General features: G+C 51.1%; 6 protein-coding genes across 6 annotated transcripts; 3 read left to right on the top strand and 3 right to left on the bottom strand.

Moving 5' to 3' along the window:
- Positions 1–29: 29 nt before the first annotated feature.
- On the bottom strand, positions 30–2,381 carry KRP23_11974 (uncharacterized protein; the record flags this gene model as incomplete). The annotated part of the gene is made up of 2 exons (XM_067882556.1): positions 30–323; positions 393–2,381. The coding sequence occupies 2 exons, from the start codon at positions 2,379–2,381 to the stop codon at positions 30–32; spliced, it is 2,283 nt and encodes a 760-aa protein (XP_067740145.1).
- A 382-nt stretch (positions 2,382–2,763) lies between these two features.
- KRP23_11973 (Crinkler effector protein 108) lies at positions 2,764–3,519 on the bottom strand (the record flags this gene model as incomplete). The annotated part of the gene is made up of 1 exon (XM_067895802.1): positions 2,764–3,519. The coding sequence occupies one exon, from the start codon at positions 3,517–3,519 to the stop codon at positions 2,764–2,766; it is 756 nt and encodes a 251-aa protein (XP_067740144.1).
- An 882-nt stretch (positions 3,520–4,401) lies between these two features.
- Positions 4,402–7,710, bottom strand: KRP23_11972 (uncharacterized protein; the record flags this gene model as incomplete). Its single annotated transcript, XM_067882555.1, has 1 exon — positions 4,402–7,710. One exon carries the CDS (start codon positions 7,708–7,710, stop codon positions 4,402–4,404), a length of 3,309 nt encoding a protein of 1,102 aa, XP_067740143.1.
- A 151-nt stretch (positions 7,711–7,861) lies between these two features.
- KRP23_11971 (uncharacterized protein) lies at positions 7,862–8,656 on the top strand (the record flags this gene model as incomplete). Its single annotated transcript, XM_067882554.1, has 1 exon — positions 7,862–8,656. One exon carries the CDS (start codon positions 7,862–7,864, stop codon positions 8,654–8,656), a length of 795 nt encoding a protein of 264 aa, XP_067740142.1.
- A 488-nt stretch (positions 8,657–9,144) lies between these two features.
- On the top strand, positions 9,145–9,582 carry KRP23_11970 (Crinkler effector protein 8; the record flags this gene model as incomplete). Its single annotated transcript, XM_067895801.1, has 1 exon — positions 9,145–9,582. The coding sequence occupies one exon, from the start codon at positions 9,145–9,147 to the stop codon at positions 9,580–9,582; it is 438 nt and encodes a 145-aa protein (XP_067740141.1).
- Positions 9,583–11,127: 1,545 nt separating this feature from the next.
- Positions 11,128–13,388, top strand: KRP23_11969 (Ankyrin repeat domain-containing protein 13C; the record flags this gene model as incomplete). Its single annotated transcript, XM_067882552.1, has 2 exons — positions 11,128–13,128; positions 13,221–13,388. 2 exons carry the CDS (start codon positions 11,128–11,130, stop codon positions 13,386–13,388), a joined length of 2,169 nt encoding a protein of 722 aa, XP_067740140.1.
- Between the last annotated feature and the right edge of the window lie 63 nt (positions 13,389–13,451).

Genomic DNA, 13,451 nt, shown 5'->3' with positions numbered 1-13,451 from the left:
ACTTTACATCAACATGGCTACACAGCACTTCAACTCTCTTGGCTCTGGCTCGTGCTGGACACGCACTGGTACGAAGACAGCACCGAGAAGAGGCCGCCGCTCTTGCGCTTCTTATTGGAGGCAGTTGTAGCAGCATCGAGGGCGCCGCGGCGCTTTACTGCTGCCTTGGCGCCGCTCCAGCTCTTGCTCTTGCCGAGGAGCTCCGGACGCGCAGCAGGCATATCCTCGTCGTGGTTGGGCACAGCATTTTCGTTGCCACCGTCCTCGGCCTTGTCGGAGCTAAATGAAGTGAAGACGAAGCCCTTGGAAGGCGCCGCACCAGTCTGAACACACAAAACACACGAGAGCAATGAGTGTCAATGGCTCTAGCAACAAAAAGAGGTTGCACGTACCGAGTTGGCGCTGAACAGCTTGCATTGGCCGACGACGCGGCTAAACGACGAAGAGCTGCGTGAGGCAGACGTAATACCACCGTAAGAGTTGAAGCGCCCGAGCTTCGGACGAGGTCGGTCTGTCCTGGACTTCTTGGTAGAGATGTTGCCGGCAGCTTGTTTGCCGGGAGTACCGTCCACGTCTGTCCGGCTCAGCAAGTGCATCAGCTCCTGCGAGTCCTCGTCCTCTTCCAGCAGCAAGTTGGGCATTGCAGCGGTGCTCTTTACCGTGGGGTCGGCTTCGTTGTTCTCGAGCGCGATTTGACGCTGCATGTCTTTCATACGCTGCATGCGGCGGTTGATACGCGCACGCTCCGAAAAGAGCTTCATCTGTTGTCGCTCGCGCTCCTCATCGGACTCGACCTCGTCGCCATCAGGGCCGTTGTCCTTCTTGGCGTCATTCTCTTCTTCATCATCACTTCCAGACTCGGAGGAAGTCACATAAATCTTCGGCTGGTTCATGAAACGATCACGCAGCATGCGCTCCATTTCGCCCTCTTCGTCGTCCTCCTCCTCCTCACCATCAGCGTTCACCTTCTTTTCCTTCTTCTTGTCATCGTCTCCCTCGCTTAGCTCTTCGTCCGATTCCAGCAGACCCAGACGCGCGGCCTCAAACTTGCTGCCGTCAGCAGCGACGAGCTCATCCAGGTTGAACCTACCACGAGCACCCGAACCCGAGTGCAGACCAGAGAATGCGCGGCGGTTGCGACCGAACCCTTCCTTCACGTTGCGCATAACCTCCTTCACCTGTTGACGGTCCTGGTCTTCTTGCTCGCGACGGAACATTTCATCCAGGTCCTGCTCCTGCGCGCGCTCTTCGTCCGAGAGATCATCGACAATGTGATCAAGGTCGTCTTCACGAAGCTTGAGCGCGTTGCGCTCCTCTTCCGCCTCCTTGGATTCCTGGGTAGCGGCTTGTGGCACACCGAAACCGAAATCGCCCAGACCGCCGATCTTGAGGACGTCCTCCTCCTCGTCTTCCTCGGCTTCGGACTCAACAAAGTTGTCGCCGCGGCCCCTAACCAGACGTTTACGTTTGCGGTTCTGCAGCGCTTCCGCGCGCAGCAAACTGCGGTAGCCTGCAGCCTTGTCCTTCGGCTCGGCCGGTGTCGCCGGCTTCGATGTCTCTCCATTGTCAACTTCCACCACAGTCTGCTCCTGGGTGCTGCTCGCAGCATTGGCAACACCTGCAACGTCCTCCATGGGCTCGTCTGCAACCTCTGCAGCATCCTCCACGGGCTCATCAGCCTCCTCATCGCCCTCCTTATCATCCTGCTCACTGTCTGCTTCATTGCCGTCTTCCTCCTCAACCTCGTGCTGCTGAATGCGGTTCCGACGGCTCACCACCTTGACACTCTCCTGCTCGTCCTTCTTCTCCACAGGAAACGCCTCAGCCACAAACTTCTCAGTTGCCTGTTCCGTCTCCACCTCCTCTGCGTCACTCTCCTCCTTCTCGTCAACCTGCTCCTGCGTCGACTCTTTTTCCGCCCTCTTCCCCTTCTTCTCGTCCTCCTGCATCTTTGTCCTCTCGATCTCGTTCAAATGCTCCAGGTGCTCCTCGTAGGTCGCATAGCCAAAGACCTTGGCGAGGTGCTGGGCACCCTGCTGGATGGCCTGCGTCTTGAGCTTGGACAGCATCTCCTGCTTCTTCCTGGACGAGGCAGTGGCCACCGACGCCACCGGCAGCTTGAGCGTCTGCATACGCACCCTGGTGGGCGACAACATCTCGCTGTGGCGCGGCCCGTAGCGCCGCTGGTTGAGCTGCTGCTGCTGCGCGCGACTGGCCTCTTTCTTCCGGCGCAGCTTGGCCAGCAGTGCGTCTTTGGCGGCCTCGAACTCAGACGGCGCGTGGGCGGCCTCCAAGACGCTCTCCACGGCCGCGTGCTGCGTCACCTGCGTCACCTCTTGCAGCAGCAGCTGCGTTTCCAGTGCCAGCTCCTCACGACTCATTTTCACTCGATGCACAGGCCGGCAAAGGGATAGTGAGACCGATTTTGCGAATCCCGTTTTCCCGCCACTTTTGAGGACGAGAGCGCCATTTTCAAGTATACAAAGACCAAGTGAATGAAGGGAACTCTAAAAATGGGTCGAGCCGATATTTTGGGTCCATGGTAGATGGATGTCAAACAAGATGGTATTGCTAGTTCCTTTCCTTCTAAACGGCAACCAAGTATCCTGCAATCAGATCACAGGTTCCACGTCAACTTCAAAGCATCTTCGCCACCATTTGAGGAAGAATTGTTTAATCAAGCTACCGGTAGTTTCATGGTCCACAGCACAGAACATCGCGTTTTGAGTGTCTTCTCTTCACTCGCATCTCGCAGAGCGCGTTTCAAGCACACCGTTCCGTTTCGTATTCGGTGTAGGTATCCGAGAAGAGGACATGAATCATGGGATACTTCTTAACTTCATAAACGTCTGCATGCATTGCGTGGAGTCGAGGCACAAAAATTCGCCATGAACATCGTGTCGCTATGAAGATGCTATCGATAATTATCTGCTTGTTCCACTGCAGCAAAAAAGCAGCCTTTTCCAGTAGGGTTGTCTTGAGTTCGTATCCGTATTTCTCTCCGTTGTCGACAATGTTATCCAATTGGTGCCTATCACCAACCTCTCGAGCCTCTGCGAGAACAACCTCGTCTGAAATGTTGTTCGATTTGCAAATTCCCCGAATTGAATCATAGAGCTGCAGGCTCGGCGCGTCGATATTCTTGAAATCGGCTGCCATCTTCGCTTCGATCGCATCTTTGAGGACTGCCACCGTCAGTCTCTCGTCGATGTCCACAGGGAACACGCTTCCCGGCACACTAGCGATCGTGCAGAATAGCTTCACCATATTTCCTCGAGGTGGCAAATTCTGGAATGAGAGAAACACTTCTAGAAAACTGTCCCAGTTGATGGCGGGCGACATTGCTGGCCTCTCGTCGTTTTCAGTCGCTTTTGTACTTCTCGCTGCTGTTGTCGTTGCTAATGTGGGGAGAGGCCGCTGCACACAGCGATGTACAAACGCCGAAGTGGTTGAATGAGTGCATTTGATTGTGGTAAAAAAAATCGGACCGGAGGCAAGGAATCGGGCTGTGAATGGCATGAAGAAAAAACACTGGGATGTGGTGGAGTGGCTCCAAGCTCGTACAATGTTTCGACCTGAGCCGCAGTGTCGAGAGAGGAAGTGCTGGACAATTTGTTTTGACCAAGAGCTGCAAGCTCGTTCTTCAGGTGGCTCCAGCACGCGTTCAGCCGTGGTCAATGGAGGGAACAGTAACTCATAACTTACTCAAAAGTTTATCATACTTGTTTCTGCCTTCAGGCTGCACAGTAGAAGATCAAAACACGAAGGCAAGATTAAACTCAAGTGCGATCGTTGATTTGGGATACACCGCAAGAAGCTTCACTCTCTTCGCTTCACTCATTGAAAAAGACTGAATCTCTTCCCAAGACTTGTCAATGCAACACACCAAGGTGCTCCATCAACTGAGCCAGTATTTCCGCATTGGGTGCTTCGCTCGATTCAGCCACCAGACGAACGCCTGGGTCATAGCACCAGCTCATGTGGAGAGTCAACGAGGAACGATAGAGAGGACCAGGTATCGCTAATTCCATCGCTCCCATCTGCAATCCACAGTTAAATTGTGTATACGACGTCCCCAGTCGCTGCTCCAGGGTTATTTGCCCTTCTGTCATAAAATGCTCGATCCATTCCTCATTAAACATCTGCGCAAGAACGTATCCCGTGCTGTTGAGTGGGTGCTCTCGGAACGGCAAATATAGCAGTTTATCCAGCCCCGCCACCTTAAACATAGTTACCGATGACGGAAGAGATAAGCCCATTAGCTCACTCGGAAATCCGAGTGCCGAATCAATGATAGCATCGATGGCCTGCTTGTTATCTCCCACGCCATAATCAATGATCGACGCTCCAAACACTTGGGTAGACCAGTTCATACTGTAGCCGTAGTGCACACAGCCACCATTACGTCGAGCATCGGCGAGCAAGGTCATGGAAATCCTTTGGTAAAAAATAATCGAGCACATTCGACCATGAGATTGTGTCCGGGCGCATCGTCGCGATACGCTCCAGCAGTTCTTGGTTCTCGTGGTTGTATGGGGGATCCCCTCGAACTGCCTTAACGACACCATAGTGCACCTGAATTGTCAATTTGTTTGCTAACATCAGCCCTCGAAGACGTAGAAGATTCTTCACGGTATGGATCACAAACAGATCAACTACGGATAACTTCTCCGTCGAGTTCTTCTGTTTTGTCTCTCTCTCCTTGCAGTCTTCCAACAACTTCATAAAATCGACTGTGTTGAGCGCGATATCCGCCTCAAGAGGTGGAGAGCCATCCGGCACATTCCACATCGTCAAACTGCCAACCAGCGGTGTAGAACTAGATGCTGTCGCTGATCCTCTTTTCGCATGCTGTTTTTTCTTCTTACGGTTGCGCTTCTTCTTAGCTGGCCGAGCAGCAGACGTTGTAATGTTGGCAGCCCCAACTCGTTCCTTCTCCACCAGATCAGCAACTATTGAAGACGCTCGGATTTCTCCAGTCAGCATATACTGCATCAGCTTGAGACGGTCGATCTCGCGGCGGAAGCAACATAATAGTGGTAATACCTTCCTGTTGCACCGCTCCAAATTCAAGAAAAAATCGGAATGGGCTTTGGCAGAGGATATCGTCTCTGCCGATGCCCAGCGTCTCAAATACGAAACAACCTTAACGTTTTCATTTTGTCCACGCAAAGACCCCAGCAACGCCGTCACACTCTTCCGAAAGTCCTTCAGCGTAGTACCGCTCCATACCGACGACAGCCATACCTCCATCACGCTCCAGATTGAGACATCTGAAGACTTTAGCATTTGTGCTACGACCTTGCACTTCGCAACGGCAAACTCACTCAAGTCAAACCCCACAAATTTTAAAGGCTTGCCGTTGTGTAAATTATCGTGGAGCGTGGCCGCAAGCAAACTGCTGAAGTCAGTAAACCCAATGGCGACGTGGGTCGTTCCAAAGTAGTAGACTTCCGCGCGGCTGGGATTGTTCGCAAAATTGTATCTGACTCGTGCTTCATACTCTGGAACATAGTCCTTTTGTGCTTCACGACCGTCAACGATATCTCCATACTTTACAAAGCGTCTCGAATGCAGAATCTCCATCGCTCCTGTTCCGTGCCACCTTTTTACCCTGTCGCTAAAATCTATGCTCTCAAAAAACGTGCCGTTGCGCATGGTGTGGGCTGGGATCCAGGGGTTCACGTTTGCATCAAGATAAGCACGATAGAGTACTGTTCTGGCGAATGTAGGGTCAATTCCGTCTGGCCACCCACACAGCTTTGGAAACTCAATGTGAATTTGGGGTGGAGAGTTCTCGAAAAACATTGTGATCTCGCGTGGTAGTTCTTGCAGCTGAGGGTTTGACATGGATTTGGCCACAGAAAAGGCAAAGTGCGTCCTTTTCACAAAGCCTTCCATCCGAGCGATATAGTCGTCAATACTTTCATCATCTGCACCATGAAGTGCGTCAGGAGGAATATTCTCGTCAGATTTCACTTGCCCACTTGTAGCTGAAGGAGGTCGGCACACGTCTTTTTTTTCTCGGTGTACACTCGATGGCATATTGCCGTCTTGCTGAGCTGTTTCCGAGTTGGAGGACCGCTGCAAACCACGCTGAATATCGGCACTGATAATATTCTTGAATTCTTGCACCCGCTGAGTGTTCTGAGTCAGTGGGAACGTGTTTGACAAGACGCTGGATCGAATGCTCTGCAGGTCGGTGGTGCACTCCTCATCTGTGAAACCCAAATATTCTAAGCACCGAGTCCGCCGTGTCCAAGCCTTGTGATTCAGCGGATCAATAATACCTGCAACCATGGAATTTAGGAGTGCTATCTCGGTTCTTGGAATACTATCCCCAAAGCGCTCACTAGTCCCCCCGCCAACTGTGTCGCCGCGAACATCGCACTCATCTCGGAACAATGTTAAATGCACGGCAGCGATGTTATTCAGCACGAGTGACATGTCACGGCAGCAAGCCGCACTCACTGCAAGGCCTTTTCGATAACACTCTTGAGCTGCATTCAAGTCCCCTTTGACAAAATTGTCGGATCCTTCTTTGCGCCATGCGTCTGTAGCTTTCTCATCCCCAGCGAGACTGTCTCCAACAAGCACAAGCTCCGAAGACCCAAGTATCACACACCACTGCGCGTACGAATGGAATTGCGGAAGATTATCGGGCGTTGCGAATGTGTCGCCACTGGTCTTGAGCGTATTTTCCAGCATTTGCTGTTCTTGAGGCGACACGCATGGTAAAAGGTGACGCGCACGGGCAACCACGCGAGCTACCACCAATGGGTGGCACACTTCGCCTCCTCTTTGAGCTTTCGCTTCATTCTCAGCCAGGGCTGAAGCGAGGCGGAACCAACCCTTAAAGTAGCCAGGATTGAGATGTGCTGCCGCACCTGAAAGGTGAATGGAAGACACGTAGTCGCCCATTTTGAACCGACAGGTCGCAAGGTTGCTGAGCAACACAGCTATCGTATGAGCTTCAGGTTGTACAGCTTCGATCGATCGCTGATAGCACGCCAACGCCCCGCGACCTTGATTTTGGGTGTTCAACGCACTGAAATACTCGTTCCCGAGCTTCTTCCACGAGATCAAGTCGGTCGGCACGTCTCTCCACGGAACCAATTCCTGTGCATCGTCGACGCGAATTCCCACCGACCCATCCATCCGCACCTTGTAGTACGGTTCAATCACAGCAATTGGTTTGCCCTTGGGGAATCCACTAGCCAAGGCACGCTGCCGTTGAGTTGGTGGAAGATCAATCTCAACTAACCCATACGCAGCAATCTCCACCAGACGCCCGGTCACATCTTCGAGAAGAAGTGACGACGACGAAATGCCAAAAAATGCGTCGTCGATGGCCACCCACCCACATAGATATCGGCCTCGGTGTGTAGTTCCAAGATCAAGCTCCTGTACAGTCATGGGCTTGAGCGTACGGAGTGATCTCATGCTGGACTTGGGCTTTGTGTCGGCATTTAGAGAAAATCCGACTTGAACGGTGTCAGATGGAAACTCTCCTCGCATCATTTGCTCAGCAAAGAAACCTCCAGGACGAACAAACATGGCACGCATGTTCTTGAACCGTTGGATCATCTCTTCCTGTGTACGTGCTTCTTGTTCTTGGACTTCTTCGATATCGTCCACAGTGTTCTCCATGAACTCAGCCTGCTCTTCCTCCGACATTGGGGCGAACCCCATCGACAACGGAAACGCCATGACTTTCCGGTACCAAGAAAATGTAGCTGTGCTCTTATCGTTGCAGATTCCAGATTGAATTTGCTTTTTGCACAACTAACGGTAGGATGTGAACTTCTCCGGCCCCCCCTCCCCTTTCTCATTTTTCTGAAACAAAACTCAAAATCCAAACATGATGCCACGTACGGTCCCAGTTGCGCCGAAGCCGAAGCTCTTCGACGAGTACGACATGCCCACCGGTGCTGCACACAAAGCGCGAATCCGGATGCTTCAAATATTTGTCAAGGAGCAACCCAGTAAACACTCGGCCAACGTCGGCCAAAAGAGGCGTTTCCGAGCAGCGTTTGACGATTTTGCATGGGAGCGAAATATCAAGAAAGTGTACGAAAACTCTGCTGGGCATCACCTCAACCAATTTGAAATCGATCCAATGCCTCTCAATGAGCATTCTCTCGAGCTACTATTGGCCACCGTGGACGACCTCATTGAGACGAGTTCAATGGAAACTATCGACACCGCCTCAGAGACGGACAAAATGATGCTGGTCGACGCCGTGATGCGTGCTGTGTGTCGCGAGTGCACGAGCTGTGTCAAGATCGAACGAAACGTGACGTTTAAAAGTGAAGTCCTGGAGCCATTCGGACGTGTGGATTTGCTGCGTGCAGGCAAAATGGAGAAGGCCATCGTCATGCAGTGCAAGAAGCAAGATTTTGACAGAGGTCTTGCAGAAATGGCCATTGCAGTGGAGATAGCGTTGCTAGAGAGGATGGAGAAGGGTCCAGACTCGAAGGCCAATATCTACGGGTTCATGTCGGATTTTTTGACGTGGCACGTGATGGAGTTGAGTGCTAAAGGAGCGCGATTTTGCAAGTTTACTGTTGATGCAAGCAAGAGAGAGGATGACCTTCGCACGCTTGTTGGCGCGTTATCGGCGCTAGTGCAGGGTAAAGAAGCACGTGAAGCGTAGTCGTTATGGGTCTGGATCAACGACAGTCCCTTCCCATTTCTTTTAACTGTCAGTAGCCAATTTGGAGCGCCAACTGGAAGCAAGAACATAATTGATGAAGTGCATCTACGACCAGAAAAAACGCCGACATCGGCAACAGAGACCCGGACTCTGGCTCTAAGACTTCTAGTTGGCAGGACTGGGAGATCTAGATTGAAGATACACTGAACAATGGAGAAGAACAGGGTCATATAATTAAGTATGGTCTAGCACACTCACCGGATTATTTGTATTAATACCCGCAAACAACAACGCAATCATCTGAGTGCGAGTTTCATCGGTCATAGATACGCTATTGCTTACTGAACAACTATGTCAAGCTCAGCCACCTGAACCAGGAAAAAAGGTCATTTACAAAACTCGACTGGAAGATCTGTACGCTTTGTACCTTTAGGTTTGCACGACTTTGAGTTGACGTTCGGGATCAATCAATCTGTTGACGTTTACTGATGCGAAAGTACATGTATTTCTCTCATTTGAGAACTCTCCATTGGCGAATATGGTGCTTCTCGTCTGTGTGGCCATTGACATGGGAGGGGAGCGTATTTTCTGTAGAGATCGACGAGAGTTTGTCTGTGGACCACTTTAAGATTACGATCCAAGAGGAAAACAAGACAATCACGGACCCTCCGCATACGTTACGTATCTTCTTGGCAAAGGGGGCTGATCACAAGTGGCTGAAGTCTGGGCTAGAGGATGCGAGGAAATTGAAGATAGGTGACACGACTCCTGCAGTCGAAGCACTAATGCACGAAGACAATGAGTTGAAGGGAAGGGGTGGACTGCAAGACGCATTAGTGGGGTCACAACTGATCAAATTCACGTGTTGGTGGCGCTTCCTGAAGCTGCACCGGCACCTGAGCACAAGAGGAAGGGAAGGAGAATGAAAGACGCACCAGAGGCTTGGATAAAGGCGATAAAGGACACGCGCGTTGAAGTGCTGCCGTTGATGACCAAAAGTTTGAAAGCCTACCTGAAAAGGGAGTGCCCGTCAAAGTCCCCACCAACGAGATATTATTCCAGCTAATATTTGCGTATAACTTAACAGGGGAGTGTACCAGCACTTTAGAAAACTGTTCGAGTCCCAGCCGCGTGAAATATTGTCCGACATCACTGCACACATCGTGGGAAGTGTGGTCGATTCCGTCACGTCTGGATCCGATTGCCCAAGCGCTGCAACATATCATCACATTTGGGATTCTCTCATAGTGGAGCCGTTGAGACTTGTGACAAAAAGGAGATCTATTCGCTACATGAATGCTGCTGGCCTATTCCGACCAAATCTGTACTTCTACTTGAAGTATGGCACCGTGTGCATCTTTCGCGGCCAAGAAGAAGCCAGGGGCGACTTGAAAGTGCTGGTTAAAAATTGCCCGAGAAGCTAACATGGAGATATGGCGATGCACCATACATTTTTACCTACGCGGCGGTGGGACTTCAAGTAGCCTTGGTGGCAGTTCAGAAATATGACAAGGTGGAATGTGGTGCAATGGCGGAAACTCTGGAAACGTACAATTTGGACACTATCAGTGGTAGGCTTTCGTTCTTTCTCGCCTTACTCAACCTTTTGACTCTTTTCCAACCGCTTGTGGCTCGTATTCCGCCGCTGGATGTGGCTGAGTACAATTTTATCAGAAAATAAAATGGTGTGGAGATTGCATTGACAGAAGATGTGTGGTGAAGACATACCCCTCGAGTTTGCCAAGTGATACGATATTTCGCAAGTTGAAGGATCTGCATCGTCGAATGAAGGAGTGTTCCGTCTCAAACGTCGTGGAGTTGAAAAGGTCAAACGCGAAAAAGAAATTCGTTGAGCTGGCTCCAGTTTGGTCGACTTTCACCGCCCGAGAACATTCCTCAACTCCTGGTTGCCTTGCACGATATCCTCAGGGCGCTCGTGCGCTGCACGCAATCAAAATAATGCATCGAGACTTGCGATGGGATAATGTGCTGAAGTATCCAGGCAAAGACAATTGGTTCCTTATTGACTTTGACGATGGAGCGCTATCACCCGCTGCAAGAACTGAGCACTTACAGTCGCGGAATCGCATGCTCCTGAAATACGTTCAGCTCTGTCTCACACGGTCGAGGTCGACATTTGCATTGTGGGTTATCTCTTGGAAACAGTTCCTGTCCACAGTCTTCCAACTGAACTCGAGGAAATCAAAGAAAAGTGTTTGCAGGCGAATCCGAAGAAGAGACCCACAGCAAAAGTGTTACTCAAGAAATTGGAGCGCTATTAGGTATGTGAGCCGAAGATGTCTTCCAGCTCGAGGCATAACATCAACAGTAAGCCTAACGCTGCATGTAGTTTCGACTTTTCGCTTCAACACGTAAATTTCACCATGCGTAAATCTGCTATCGTCATATTTCATTCCCTAAATATCACGGCCCAAATTCATTGCCATCACAAAATCACAATACAGGTGATAATGAGTTCCTCGTCGTCGTTGGCTGTTTCTCCTCCTCCGCTACACGTGGCCGTGTGGGAGGGCGACGTGGATCGCGTGAGGTTCCTCCTCAACTCCGTGTGCCCCGAGGGTGAAGAACGCTCGGACCCTCGCAAGGCAGAGGCGCTCAAGGACCTCCTGGAGCGCAAAGACATTCGCGGAAACTCTGGGTTGCACTTGGCGGTGCGCGTCGTGCAGCCGTCGCAGCGCATAATTGTGAAAATTCTATTGGGACGTGATGCTAACGTGGCGTCTCGCAATTGCGACGGCTGGAGCTGTGCCCATGACGCCGCACTACTGGACGACGAGCTCCTGCTGGCTCAGATGTACCTTCGGGGAGAGAAACAAGTGACAAAGTCGCTGGAATCCGCGCAGGAAACTTTCATACAAGCTCTGGAGAAATTGCCAGACTTTGAAGCAGAAATTTTCATTGAGGCCCAGTCGTGGGTGCCTATTGTGTCGAGTGTGCTACCGTCCGACACGATTCGGATCTGGAAAAAAGGCTCTCGGTTACGCATCGACTCGGCGTTGAAAGGGCTGGACGGGGTGAAATGGAAGAAAGGACCCATGTCTCATGTGTATATGGGGCGAGGTGCTGACGAGAGGGCGGGCCATGCAGTAGTCATAGACCATGAGAGCAAGAGGTTCTATGATGTGCTGGAGGGTATGCACAACTCGTCGGTGGGGAATTTGGACTTGGCACTGCATGTGTCCTTGACCACGGCCATGTCGTCGTCTAGTATGGATGCTACCAGATTGGAGTTTGTCAGACAGAAAGAGGTGAAGGCGCAGGGGAGGAGAGACGAGAGCAGAATTCAGGGAGATGAAGAGAACAAGAAGAGCCGCAGTAGGCAGCGGAGATGTGCGTGGCCGGGAACGACGTACAAGATGCAGAATTTTTCGATGGAAGCGCAGTTCCGACCAGTGGTGAACCCAGACCGCAAACTAAAGCAGCTACCGACCGGCAAGGACACGCCATTTGAGGAGGTGCAGCAGTTTGTTGAGCACCTTCAATCGTCCGTGCCTCATGGAACAGACAAGAAGATCTCGAAAATGAAACACAAGCACAGCAATAGTGGTAGCAACGCTAGCAATGATAACGCAGGACGTACACTTCGGCTCGAGAAGGGCCGCAAGTTGGAGATGCACCTGGATGTTATGGCGGGCGACACGATCCGGTGGGAGTTCTTCTCGAAGAGTAGTGACTTTTGCTTTATGGCGACGTATTTCCACGAAGACCAGCAGCAGCCTGTATGTCGTACGGACGGCGTCAAAAACATGAAAATCGTTGGTGCGTTTGAAGTCGAACAGAACGGCAGCTTCGTTCTGATGTGGCAGAACACCCAGAAGGGCTTCATAATTGATCGAAACGGGATCAAAATCGTGTATGATGTTGTACACCTTCGGTCGGCGGTCGAGGAACCTCCGGTTAATCCCGCTCTCCCCGCACCTAGTGCAGAAATGATTGAGCCGTCTGCAATGACTTCGCCGGAATCAATCGAAGCTGAAGTGGGAACCAACGGGAAGCATCGTACCGTCAGGCTCACGGATGAGCAGAAATGCGAAGTTTTCCGGCAGCCGGATCACATTCCCAATCCAATCACTACCACTACCGCGTTTGCAGATTACTTCAAGCTCTACGATACGACTAACGAGTCAAAAGACCACACGAACGGCAATCAACAAGAGGCGAAGAAAAAGCCGTCATTTTTCAAAATGTTTGAGGACAAGAAACAATCTCAGCAACCTGCATCAACAACATGTTCATCGAGAAACAACGGGAGCGAGGTAGCATTCGGGATGAAAAATACTTTCCGAAGCCTTACACTTGTGCCGGGCACGCGCCATGTACGGAAGGATTTTGAGGCCAAGGTTGTCATGACTGAGAGCTTCCCGTTTCAACTTCGAGACTTCCTTCCAGTCATCAAGTTCATTTCGACTACGGGCGAGCACGTCAAGAATCTCGAGGAGTTTTTCCAGATGGTGCGTCCTGCACGCTTTGATTGCTTGTAAAGTTGAGTGGAGTCTGACATCGTTGTGATTTTACGTGTGTGCTCAACGTTTCTCGACTACAGACACTTCCACCAGGTTTCCCTGTCAAGTTTGAGCTGCCGATGATGTTCACGATCCGTGTCGCGTACACGTTTCAGAAGATCACGCTGAATCCACAGCTGGATGCAAAGATGTTTGAGATCCCAAGTGACTATCACGAAGTCTTCACGCTGGATGAAGTACGGTCATAGAGAACAGCTTTGCAGTGAAGTTTTGCAATCATAGGTAAAGTAGATTTACTACGTCCTGCATTT

The sequence above is a fragment of the Phytophthora ramorum genome (genome assembly GCF_020800215.1).
Source record: "Phytophthora ramorum isolate Pr-102 chromosome Unknown Phyram_PR-102_s0013, whole genome shotgun sequence".
Classification (NCBI taxonomy): Eukaryota; Oomycota; class Peronosporomycetes; order Peronosporales; family Peronosporaceae; genus Phytophthora; species Phytophthora ramorum.
Note: the sequence above shows the minus strand (reverse complement) of the source record. Positions and strands in the feature narration are given on the sequence as shown.